Source organism: Callithrix jacchus, chromosome 10, assembly GCF_049354715.1.
Source record: "Callithrix jacchus isolate 240 chromosome 10, calJac240_pri, whole genome shotgun sequence".
NCBI classification, from domain to species: Eukaryota; Metazoa; Chordata; class Mammalia; order Primates; family Cebidae; genus Callithrix; species Callithrix jacchus.
Window position 1 is genome coordinate 69,516,932 of NC_133511.1, and position 12,426 is coordinate 69,529,357.

At 41.6% G+C, this 12,426-nt stretch overlaps 1 protein-coding gene across 18 annotated transcripts in view; it reads left to right on the forward strand.

The window, feature by feature from the left end:
- The window catches only part of STIM1 (stromal interaction molecule 1), a 253,800-nt gene that overhangs the window by 232,458 nt on the left and 8,916 nt on the right, over positions 1 to 12,426 (forward strand). For all 18 annotated transcript variants that reach the window (XM_078340344.1, XM_078340347.1, XM_078340349.1 and 15 more), the window contains 4 exons: positions 3,195 to 3,372; positions 9,999 to 10,166; positions 10,676 to 10,776; positions 11,059 to 11,294. In XM_078340344.1, the coding sequence (XP_078196470.1) occupies positions 3,195 to 3,372; positions 9,999 to 10,166; positions 10,676 to 10,776; positions 11,059 to 11,294 (683 nt within the window). The remainder of the gene's footprint in view (positions 1 to 3,194; positions 3,373 to 9,998; positions 10,167 to 10,675; positions 10,777 to 11,058; positions 11,295 to 12,426) is intronic.

Genomic DNA, 12,426 nt, shown 5'->3' on the forward strand with positions numbered 1-12,426 from the left:
AGTTCAATATCATGAATATAGCTCACTGTAGCCTCAGCCTCCTGGGGTCAAGAGATCCTCCTACTTTAACCTCCTTTATAGATGGAACCACAGGTGCATGTCACCATGCCCGGCTAATTTTTAAAAATTTTTTTGTAGATATGGGTCTTGCTGTGTTGCCCAGGTTTTTCCTGAACTTCTGATTCAAGAGGTCTACCTCAGCCTCCCAAAGTGCTGGGAATACAGGCCTGAGCCACTGTGCCCAGTCATTGTGTTATTTTTAAATGATAGACACTATTTTCTTTGGAGGGGTGGGAAAAGACTTCTTGTGAGTCAGGTATTAAATACTTAAAAGCATTATTGCTTTTAATCACTACAGCTCTTTGAAGTAGGTACTATTAGAGTTGAGGAAATGAAGGCTCAGAGAGGGTAAGTGCTTTGCTCAGGCTCACATATCAGTAAGTAGTGAATTAGGAATTTTGACACTCCAGGGTGCTACCTTTACTAAGGTAGTAGCCTTATTTCCATGGGTTGGGCTTCTAGGGAGCAAGGGGGGTCTAATCTCTAAGCTGATTCCTGGCTACTCTGCTGGGCCCCTTGTTCTTGGGCCCATTGCCAATTAGGGGCTAACTGCTGCTGTCTGAGCAGTTCCCATACCTCATTTGTTTGAAAAACATGTACTGTTTCCATTCCAAAGGCAAAAGAATCTAGGCAGGAGACATTCCAAGTTTGGGGATAAAACTAAGCTCCTAGCACTCCATGCTCCCCAAGGCTTCCAGAGCTAAATGACCACTGCAACACTTAGAAAGAGACAAAGACACCCTTCCCCTTGTCCCCCTAGAGACAGGCTTGGGCACATGCACACATGTATCCTCCATTGAGTGTCCAGAGCCCACACACCAGCTTTTTCCTCCTTATATTAACAGACCTGCATTGCCAGCTGTCACAGAGCTTTATTACAGAGTTCCTGATAATTTGTGTGAATAAATATAATTCTACATGTACATTCTAGTTATGATTTCATTGAGTTTCAAGATAATTATTTGAGGCACGCAGGAATCTTGATTCCCATTTTGCTGTGAAGAAAACAGGCAAAACTTGTTCATAGTCACACAACTGCTTAGGTCCAGGACTAATTGAAGTGCTAATTGTTGTTGCCTTGGAGTGGCAACAACAGTGTTTAATTGTATACTTATTTTCTCATTTCTGCACCCAACAATAATTATTGATCTCCATCTCTAACAGACCTTATCGGGACTATGAAAGGGGGGTCAATCTCGATTCTACTTTAAAGGAGCTTGCTATTATAAAGGACAGCCATATTATAGTATTGGCTTTTCTCAAGAGGCTGCCTTCAGAGAGGACAATATTTCAGTGAAGAAGTGAATTCTTAATGGTGTAACTTTATGCAGTTGAGTCATGGAAGCGTACAGTAAAGGAGGATATGCAGCAAGGGAAGAAGATAGGGGCAGGAAATGGCGCCTCTGATTTGTCTTTATCTATGCATATAGTGCCATCTGGTGTTCACTTTCAGGGATTTCAACTCCCTTTCTCTTCAGGGACAAAGAAGACAGATTACAATTTGTGGGAAGTTTGCAGCCTAACATTTCCTTCTCTTACCTCCTTGCTTGTTCCATGATATCTTTTGAGGTCTCTGCTACTAATAGCTCTGGAGAGTTTTTTTTACAAATTGAGTTCTGTTTGTTTTATCTGTTTCACCTACTTAATTAACTCAGTGGTCAGTGTTCTCTGTGGGTCCTTCTTGTTCTGTAGTCTATCCTTTCTTTTCTGTATCTCAAATCTAAGCGATATGACTCACCTCTTCTTCACCATCCTTTCACCCTCCTAATCTGGCCCCCTGGCAACCTGGTGGTTTTTGCTTAGAAAACCAGATAGTAAAGTTCTTTCTCTCTTCCAAAGGGATTAGCAAACTCTCAGTCTTTGTTCTGGGTCTAGCCCAAGTCTCTCTTTCCCTGACTGCTTGCAGGCAGAGCTGATTACCCGATCTTTTGGGTACCCAACACCTTATATATATATATATCATATATTTTTGTATTTTTTTTGCCCCTATCTTCTTCCCTTGCTGCATATATTTTATATATATATATATGATACGTATCATATATTATATATATCTCTTTTTATTATAGAATTTGTCACATTGTGTACAGTTATCTGTTTACTTGTCTTTGTTGGAGTAAATAATGAGCTCTTCAGTGGCAGGGACAGCTTTCTGATTTATCGCCATATATTTAGGGCTTAGCACAGGGCTTGGCACTTAGTAGGCCCTCAAAAGAACTTGGTGAATGAATGAGTGGATTAACATAGATAGCCATGTGGAGGAAAGAATTGAGGAAGGGAGAAGGCTTATTTAGCTGGATGGAAGGTTTTGTCAGTGAACTGAGGGAATGTTCGTGGTGGTGCAAGGGTAGGTTTAGATTAGAACTCATGCCCTTATGATCTTACCCACTAAGGAAGATTATTAGGAAAGGAACTCAGGGCCTGGAGGCAGCAGGGGACTCTCCTGAGCCCTACCCAGCCACTTTGGCATAAATTCAATTTGTTTTGTGTTTCTGGGAACAAAAGCTTAGGAGTCCAAAAGGTCTAGCTCAATAGTTCCTTCCTCATCTTCCTTAATCCACCCCTCTGCTACTAGCCCCAGTTATTTCTCAGCCATTAGGTTTTCCTTGGATCTTTTTGTCTAGCTCATAGGGTATTCTACATTTATTGAACTTTCTAGATAGCACTATATTAGGGGAATAATTGTGCCAAAGTCACACAGATTGGAATTCTAGCCTCAGTTCTTCCCATAAGTTGCTTTCCCTCTCTAAGCCTCCCTGTATGCTTGTCCCAGGCTGATTATGTTACTAATATATCATTATCTGCTGAGAGGACAAATGGGAAATACCTTGTAAACTGGTACTTGTTATGATTTTAGTATGAAACAATTTAGAGGAGGGATTCAGATGCCTGAGAATGTGGTTTCACAGCCTTGATTACTGTCAACAAAATAAGATGATGGCCAATGTCTGAATTAGGTAATGACTGTGGTTTCTATTGGCCCTGAGCTAGCTCAGAGCCAGACAGTCAGCAGGGCAGGGAGAGTATATACTGGGAGTTAGAGCTCTCATTTTCCTCTTTGATACCATGACTCATAGCATGTTGGCTGGCATCTGCTTGCCTGGCCTCCTTCAGCTCCCTACATCACCCCCCAGGCTGCACAAGGCCCAGGAGGAGCACCGCACAGTGGAGGTGGAGAAGGTCCATCTGGAGAAGAAGCTGCGCGATGAGATCAACCTTGCTAAGCAGGAAGCCCAGCGGCTGAAGGAGTTACGGGAGGGTACTGAGAATGAGCGGAGCCGCCAAAAATATGCTGAGGAGGAGTTGGAGCAGGTAGGAGAGTCCACAAATTACTGGACATCTTGAGGGGTGGGCAAAGGGCAGGGGCCCAGGGTCTGGCTGGAAAGTTTCATGTGTGAGGACTTTGAAATATGGTCCAAAGATTATGTTCTAGAGTCACTAGACTCTTACCAATAAGAATAGTAGAAAACTTGTAAAAAACAGTCACCATGGGCTGGGCACAGTGGCTTATGCCTGTAATCCCAGCACTTTGGGAGGCTGAGGTGGACAGATCACAAGATCAAGAGTTTAAGACCAGGCTGGCCAATATGGTGAAACCCTATCTCTGCTAAAATTACAAAAATTAGCTGGGTGTAGTGGCAGGTGCCTGTAGTCCCAGCTACTCGGGAGACTGAGGCAGGAGAATCACTTGAACCCAGGAGGCAGAGGTTGCAGTGAGCCAAGATCACGTCACTGCACTCCAGCCTTGGTGACAGGGCAAGACTCCATCTCAGAAAAAAAAAAAAAAAAAAAAAAAAAAGAATCACTATGGGCTGGACACAGTGGCTCATGCCTGTAATCCCAGCACTTGAGAGGCCCAGGTGGGTGGATCACCTGAGGTCAGGAGTTTGAGATAAGCCTGGCCAACATGGTGAAACCTTGTCGCTACTAAAAATACAAAAAAAAATTAGCTGAGTGTGGCAGTGGGCACCTGTAATCCCAGCTACTTGGGAGGCTGAGGCAGGAGAATCACTTGAACCCAGGAGGTGGAGGTTACAGTGATTGAGATAGTGCCATTGCACTCCAGCCTGGGGGACAAGAGTGAATCTGTGTATCAAAAAAAAAAAAAGAATTACAAAAATGTATAAAAATACTATAATTTATTTATCCACTCTTCTGTTGATAAACATTTGGGTCATCTGCAGTTTTTTGACTTTTATGAATAATATTGCTATGAACCTTCCTGCATATGTCTCTTGGTGGGCATAAGCACTCATTTCTGTTGGACTTATAATAGCATATTCGTGAATTTAGCTTTATTAGAAACTGTCAAATGGTTTTCCAAAATGATTATACAAATCTATACTGCCACAACAGTGTAAGAGAATTCTAGTTGATCCATGACCTCAGTATTTTTAGGCATTTTAACTTTAAACATCCTGGCAAATATATAGTAGTACCTTGTGATTTTAATTTTCGTTTCCCTAATATTGTTAAACACCTTTTTATAAATTTATTGGCCATTTGATTTGGAAATCTATTCTCATTTTAAAAATTGGGTTGTCCTTTTCTTATTGATTTGTAAGCATTCTTTATATATTTTAAATATTAGTCTTTTGTCAATATAAATATACAGATATATAGAAAATATTTTCTCAGCCTTGACTTGTTTTTTTGCTCTCTTAATATTGTCTTTTGAGAAACAGACAATGAAGTCTAATTTAATCAGTCTTTAAAATGATTTAAAGGCCAATTTAATCAGTCTTTAAAAATGACTGATGCGGCTGGACATGGTGGCTCATGCCTGTAATCACAGCACTTTGGGAAGCTGAGGCCGGCAGATTGCTTGAGGTCAGAAGTTAGAAACCAGCCTGGGTCAACATGGCAAAACCCCATCTCTACTAAAAATACAAAAATTAGCTGGGTGTGGCGGCACACACCTGTAGTACCAGCTCTCTGGGAGGCTGAGGAAGGAGGGTCACTTGAGTGGGGGAGGCAGAAGTTGCAGTGAGCCAAGGTAGGGCTACTGCATTCCACCCTGGGGAATAGAACAAGACTCCATCTCAAAAAAAAAAAAAAAAAAAAAGATGCTTTTTGTTTCTGTTTAAGAAATCCTTTCCTACCCCCAAGATATTTCCCTGAATTTTCTTCTGAACCTTTATTATTTGTCTTTTCACATTTAGGGATATTACTTCAAATTAACTTTTGTATGTGATATGAGGTAGGCTGTCAAGGATCTTTTTTTCCCCCCAAGTAAGGTGATCATTCAAGAATCTCTATTTCATATTTTTATTATCATTCAGGTAAAAAGGTTTTATAATTTTTATTGTGGTTCCCTTTTTGGCACTTAGTTATCTAGTATAGTGCTTGATTTTCAAACACTTGAGCAATTTTTTACTTATCTTTCTTTTACTGATTTTTAGTTTAATTTTGCTATAGTCAGAGAACATATGCTGTGTGGGTGAGTCCTTTGAAACTTGTTGAGACTTGGTTTGTATAAAAAAAAAACTAAGCAATTCAGTTAAAAGGTAAAGATTATCAGATTGGATTAATGTCCAAACTCAATTATATGCTGTTTATAAGTGACACACTTTAAATATAAGAACACAAAAAAAGGTTAAAGGAAAAGGATGAGAAGAGATATATGTTACAAAATAAAGCAGGCTGGCTAGCTATATATTTACATAAATAGAATATAGTAATATAAAGTAGGCTTTAGGTCATGAAGTATTGACCTAAAGCAATTGCTAAGTGAAATAAAGCAAGGGTAGCTATATATTAATATAAATATAATATTTATATTAATATAAAGTAGACTTTAGGTCAAGAAGTATTACTAGACCTCAAAATAGATATTGCATAATGATTAGTGGATGAATTCAATTTAAAATATAACAGCTCTTAATGTGGATATATCTAATGATGTAGTCTAAAATATATAAAGCAAATATTGACTGAACTAAAATGATACTAGACAAATTTTATAATTAGTTAGAGATTTTAATATACTTCTCTCAATAATAAGCCACCAAGGGCATCCATCAGGATATAACACATTTTAAAACATGAGTAATAAATTTGGATTCCTTGACACATATAGAACACTCTGCCTAACTCTAGAGTATACTTCTTTTTAGCACTTATATATCTCTTAAAACATTACTTCTGCTCCATTCTGTCCTCTCCTTCTGAGAATCTAATATTTATGTTAGATCTTTTAACCGTATTCTGTATGTCTCTTATGCTCAGTTCTGTTCTCCTTTTTTCTCTTTGTGCTTTGATTTGGTTATTTTCTATTGACCTATCTTTTAAGTTCTTTAATTCTGCATTCTACTATAACCATACTGCTGTTTAACCCATCCAGTGGGTTCCTACTCTCAGACAATGTATTTTTCAATTCTAGAATATCCATTTTACTCTTTTATAGGTTCCAGTTCCCTGTCCAGAATTTCTTTTATCTATCGTTTTCTTCTTTTCCTGTATTTTCCTTAACATATCAATCATAATTATTTTAAAGTCCTTGTCTGGTAATTCTTACATCTGGATTATTTATGGGACTGCTTATAATTACTCTTGATTATTAGTCATATTTTTTGCCATTTATGTCTAGTAATTTATTTTTATTATATGCCGGACAGTGTATATAAAAAGCAATAGTGGCTCCAGATGATTTTCTCTTCCATCAGGTGGGTTTCCCCCTTTCTTTTGTGAGGTATATAGGGTAAGGAACTGATCACCTCAAGCCAATCAGAGATTGAGCTACGTTTGAACTAGGTTGTAGTTTTAGTAAAATTTGGTGTGTCTTTCATTTGTCCCAAACACTTGAGCTCAGGTATGTCCCTCCCTGACTTTTAAATTGAAAGCTGGTAGATTTCTTTCTCCTCAGCCCTGAAAGAGTGTGAGAGATTCAGTTCTGCCACATAGTAGGCTGTTTTCTTTGTGTCCCAGTAGAGATCTTCTACATGGGTCAAGCTCAATTTTCGGCTCTTACCTTAAATCATCAGTGTCTCCAGGGAAGAAAATGACAACACATCTTAGAAAGTCTTTTTTCTCTCTGAATTTTAGTTTATCTAGTCTAGTTGTTCTCAAACGTTTTATTCTTAGAACTCTTGATGGTTTTTTTTTTTTTTTTTTTAAAGGAGTTTCCGCCCAGCCCCTAAATAGTTTTTTTTTGTTTTGGTTTGGTTTTTATTTGGAGACAGAGTCTTGCTCTGTCACCAGGCGCCAGGCTGGAGTACAGTGGTGCGATCCTGGCTCACTGCAGCCTCCACCTCCTGGGTTCAAGCAATTCTCCTGCCTCAGCCTCCTGAGTAGCTGGGACTACAGGCACACACCTCCAAGCCCAGCTAATTTTTGTATTTTTTAGTAGAGACGGGGTTTCATCATGTTGGCCAGGATGGTCTCGATCTCTTGACTTTGTGATCTGCTCGCCTTGACCTCCCAAAGTGCTGGGATTACAGGCGTGAGCCACTGCGCCCAGCCCCTAGTTATTAAGAGTAAAACATCCTGGCCGAGTACAGTGGTTCACGCTTGTAATCCCAGCACTTTGAGAGGCCGAGGCAGGCAGATCACCTGAGGTCAGGAGTTCAAGATCAGCCTGACCAACATGATGAAACCTCCTCTCTACTAAAAATACAAAAATTAGCAGGACGTGGTGGCAGGCGCCTGTAGTCTCAGCTAGTCGGGAGGCTGAGGCAGGATAATTGCTTGAACCTGGGAGGCGGAGGTTGTAGTGAGTCGAGATCAGGCCACTACACCCCAGCCTGGGTGACAGAGCAAGACTTTGTCTCAAACAAACAAAAAATCTATTTAGGACTTCAAAGTACATTTTTATAGGGAGTAATACTGTTGATATTTAACCGATTAGAAATTACAACTGAGAAAATTAAAAAATATTTAATTCATTTAAAATAACTATATCAGGCCGGGCATGGTTGCTCATGCCTGTAATCCCAGGGCTTTGGGAGGCTGAAGTGGGCAGATCACCTGAGGTCAGGAGTTTGAGACCAGACTTGCCAACATGGCAAAACCCTGTCTCCACTAAAAATATAAGAATTAGCTGGGCATGGTGGCGAGCACCTGTAATCCTACCTGCTCAGGAGGCTGAGGCAGGAGAATAGCTTGAACCCAGGAGGCAAAGGTTGCAGTGAGCCAAGATTGCACCACTGCACTCCAGCCTGGGTGGCAGAGCAAGACTCCATTTCAAAAAATAAATAAATAAATAAAAATAACTATATCAACCCCCTTATATATTAACACAAATAACATTTTTTGAAAAATGACTAAACTTTTCAAAGTAAAAACAATTTTGAAAACACAATTTTTATAATTTATACAGCTTTTTCCAGATTTTGTGTTGAATCAGAATTGTTTTTCTCCCATGACGTACTTTATTCTACTGGCAAGTGGAAGTCAGGTGATAACACTTTATTTGAAACACACACACCACTTTATTTACGTGTGTGTGTTTATTAACTTTGGCTGCATATTAGAATGACCTGGAGAGCCTATTTTAATGCCCAGGCTAACACTCCAGATCAATGAAATCAGTATCTCTGGGTTAGGGCCCAGATATCTGCATTTTTTAAAGTTCCTAGCTGGGCATGGTAGCTCACTCCTGTAATACTTGCATTTTGGGAGGCAAAGGGTGGGCAGATCACTTGAACCCAGGAGTTTGAAACCAGCCTGGGCAACATGGGAAAACCCCATCTCTGTCAAAAAAAGAAAAAAAAAATAGCTGGGCATGGTGGTGCATGCCCAACTAATTCTATTCAGGGAACAGAAGCCAAGTGAAAATTGGCACTCTCATTGCCTCTCAAAGGAATAAAGGTATTCTGTTCTTAGCGGAGGCCCTCCTGGCCTATCTTAGGCTGTGGAGAGGACCTCAGGCTTGCTATGGGATGGTTGCCTCATTGGCTGAAGCTGGGGACAATGAGACTGCTTTCAATGCCTCTTCTCTAGGATTCTGACCAGCTAAAGGTCAGGTAGGAAAGTTGGAGATCACTTATGCTGGTAGCCTGGATGAGACAGCAAGAAATTCTGTGTATGTAATGTCTGTATGTACTTTCAAGTCTTTTATACTTTTTTGTGCTTTGTGACTGCCTCATTGTGTGCTTCTTGCAGAGAAGTCAGTTATTTCTACTTATACCTTGGTCCTCTCATGTCTTGGCTTCTGTTGGCAATGTCCATATTAGGTGTGGATATGCTCATTGTCTTGCCACCTTGTAGAGTTCTTTTCAAAGCCCACTTGCTCTACTCCTTGAGAGAATCATAGACACAGTCTCTGGGCTAGAGGAGACTTTGGAGAGCATTCAGGACAATGCCCTTCTGAAGTACCAATCATTGTTCAGGTCTCTCTGACATAAGCTGTTCACATACCACCCATGACAGGGAACTCACTCTCTCCTGAGAACACCCTCTCCCTGATGGTTTCGATTTGCATGGGAGAAAATCTTTCCTCACACTGAATTAGGAGCTGATGTAGGAAGCTCAGGGTCACACAGCCAGTTAAGTGACAGACCAAGAACCAGAACCAGATTTTCAGATTCCTGACCAGTGCTTTTTCTGTCACACTTTGATGTCTTGAAGTCTAAGCACAGACCCTGTCTCTTGGTAAGAAGATGATTCACTAGTTGACTTGTTCCTGAAGAGATCAGGGAAGATTGCTGGAATGTGCTGCATGACTGGGAAAGTAAGCTGATGTGATAGAAAAGAATGCCTTCATCTGGAACAAAAAGATCTCAATTTGAGTTCTGGTTGACACTGTTGACTTTGAATGGGTTAATTTTCTTCGCTGTGCTTGCTTTCTTCTATATGAAATATGGAAAATAATCCTTACCCTTTCTCCTTCCTGGGAAAGTTGTAAAGCAGGATAAAAAGTCTGAGTCCTGAAGCATCAAACAGAGGTGTTGGAGAGTCTTAGTATCAGTGAATGAACTCACATCCTTTTGGCTGCACAGGTTCGGGAGGCCTTGAGGAAAGCAGAGAAGGAGCTAGAATCACACAGCTCCTGGTATGCTCCAGAGGCCCTTCAGAAGTGGCTGCAGCTGACCCATGAGGTGGAGGTGCAATATTACAACATCAAGAAGCAAAATGCTGAGAAGCAGCTGCTGGTGGCCAAGGAGGGGGTGAGAACTGCCCTTCTATTGCCCTCTTCTCTCCTTTTTGCCCTTTTCCCTGCATATCTTCATCTTCTCTCCCTCTCTCAGTTCCTCCCATTGGGTGGTGGGTTCGGTTTATGTTCTTAACGTTCAGTTCCTGACAATGTCCTCAGGCTTCTGGAGGAGGGAATGAGGGTGCAGGGGCATTCCCACCTGTCTTCTGGGCAAGATGAAGCAAGTGGAGGCAGGCAGAGGGAAAGCTCTGCCAGCCCCATGCTGCCATGGAGAGAGAGGTCCTCCTGGGGCAAAAGGGCTATCAGGGACCCCTTTGCTTCTTCCCTTGCTTTCTCTATTTTGTCCCTTTCCTTTCTCTTCTTCTTTTGCCTGCCTTTCTCCTTTTCCTCCTTCTCTTCTTTTTCCTTGTGCAGCCTAAGTTGTGCTAGGAGGAGTGGGCCCCAACCATAGAGGAAGGCCTTTCTCATTTTTTCCAACCTTGAATCCCTGCTCTTTTTGAGCTGGGGGCCTCATCTTTGCAGGCTGAGAAGATAAAAAAGAAGAGAAACACACTCTTTGGCACCTTCCACGTGGCCCACAGCTCTTCCCTGGATGATGTAGATCATAAAATTCTAACAGCTAAGTAAGTAACACCAGTTATCTACTCTGGCAATGTCCGTATCATCCTCAGAATTTGAGGGTGTACAGGACCTCCAACACCGATTCTATTTCCTCAGTGGTGGAGAGACAGCTCTGGTCTCCTGCCTCAGCCTTGATCTATTTCCTTCCTTGCTCTTAAGCTTATGAGTTTATTGTGTTTTTTATTCACACATATCCTCCCAACTTGTTCCTCTGAGAAGAGGCTTCATTCCTGTTGGGGCTCACACCAAGTCCATGACTGCAGTTCTCTTTCCTCTGTCTTCAGGCAAGCACTGAGTGAGGTGACAGCAGCATTGCGGGAGCGCCTGCACCGCTGGCAACAGATCGAGATCCTCTGTGGCTTCCAGATTGTCAATAACCCGGGCATCCACTCACTGGTGGCTGCCCTCAACATAGACCCCAGCTGGATGGGCAGTACACGCCCCAACCCTGCCCACTTCATCATGACTGACGACGTGGATGACATGGATGAGGAGATTGTGTCTCCCTTGTCCATGCAGTGTAGGTGACCTCTTTTTGGGGGGATGAAAGAAGGAACCTTTGATGCATGGGTTGAGAAGTCTGTGGTCTCTGTTGTGCTTAAACAGCAGATGGGGCAGATGCCCCGGAAAATAGTAAACTCATGACCTTGGTCAGTAAAGCACAATTTGCTTAGGATATTTCTTTATAGTTGTCCTTTTGATGTTCTTTCCTTATATGCTTTGTATGCCCCTTTGGGTCTATTGTGCTAAGTGTCTCTCCTTCACTCTTTTTCTCTTTATTCTCCCTAACTGCCATTCTACCTTTATAAAAAATAATCTCCTTTAGTGAATTTCAATGTAAAAATGGCATACATTTTGACTATTTATTGAACTTATTTATTTTGATTTTTGTTTCTTTTTCTTAATTGCTGAAGTAGATGAATGGAATTGTGTTTCTCTTTGGCTTTTTGTGAGAGGCCCTATAAAGCAATAGTCCCTTAAAGTGACACAGCCCTAAATCCTCCAAGCTGGAAAGGCATTCTTGCCCAGGAGGGATCTCCTGCACAAGCATGTCTGGCTTTTCACCTGAACTCTTGGACCCCACCCCCTCTTCCCTCTTCCTCTGTCCTGGGTCTTCCCTCTCCCTTTCCTCTCCTGCAAGTGATGAGAGTTGAGTAGAGCAGAGCCAAAAGGAACAATACTGGAATTATTCAGTGAATGAAGGGAGTTTTCCCTTACTGGCCCACAGTTCAATTTTCCTTTGGATGAGAAACTATTTTAAGTTAATAGACTAGCCCTTCTGGTAAAGCTATTGTCCTAGGCCCATATTCTGCCAGTACAGGCGAAGGGCAGAAGGCTAGGGCTGGGTTTAGGGGCTTACTTTCAGATTCTTTTTTTTTTGAGACGGAGTTTTACTCTTGTTACCCAGGCTGGAGTGCAATGGCGTGATCTCAGCTCACTGCAACCTCCACCTCCTGGGTTCAGGCAATTCTCCTGCCTCAGCATCCTGAGTAGCTGGGATTACAGGCACGCGCCACCATGCCCAGCTAATTTTTTTTTGTATTTTTAGTAGAGATGGGGTTTCACCATGTTGACCAGGATGGTCTCGATCTCTTGACCTAGTGATCCACCCACCTCGGCCTCCCAAATTGCTGGGATTACGGGCTTAAGCC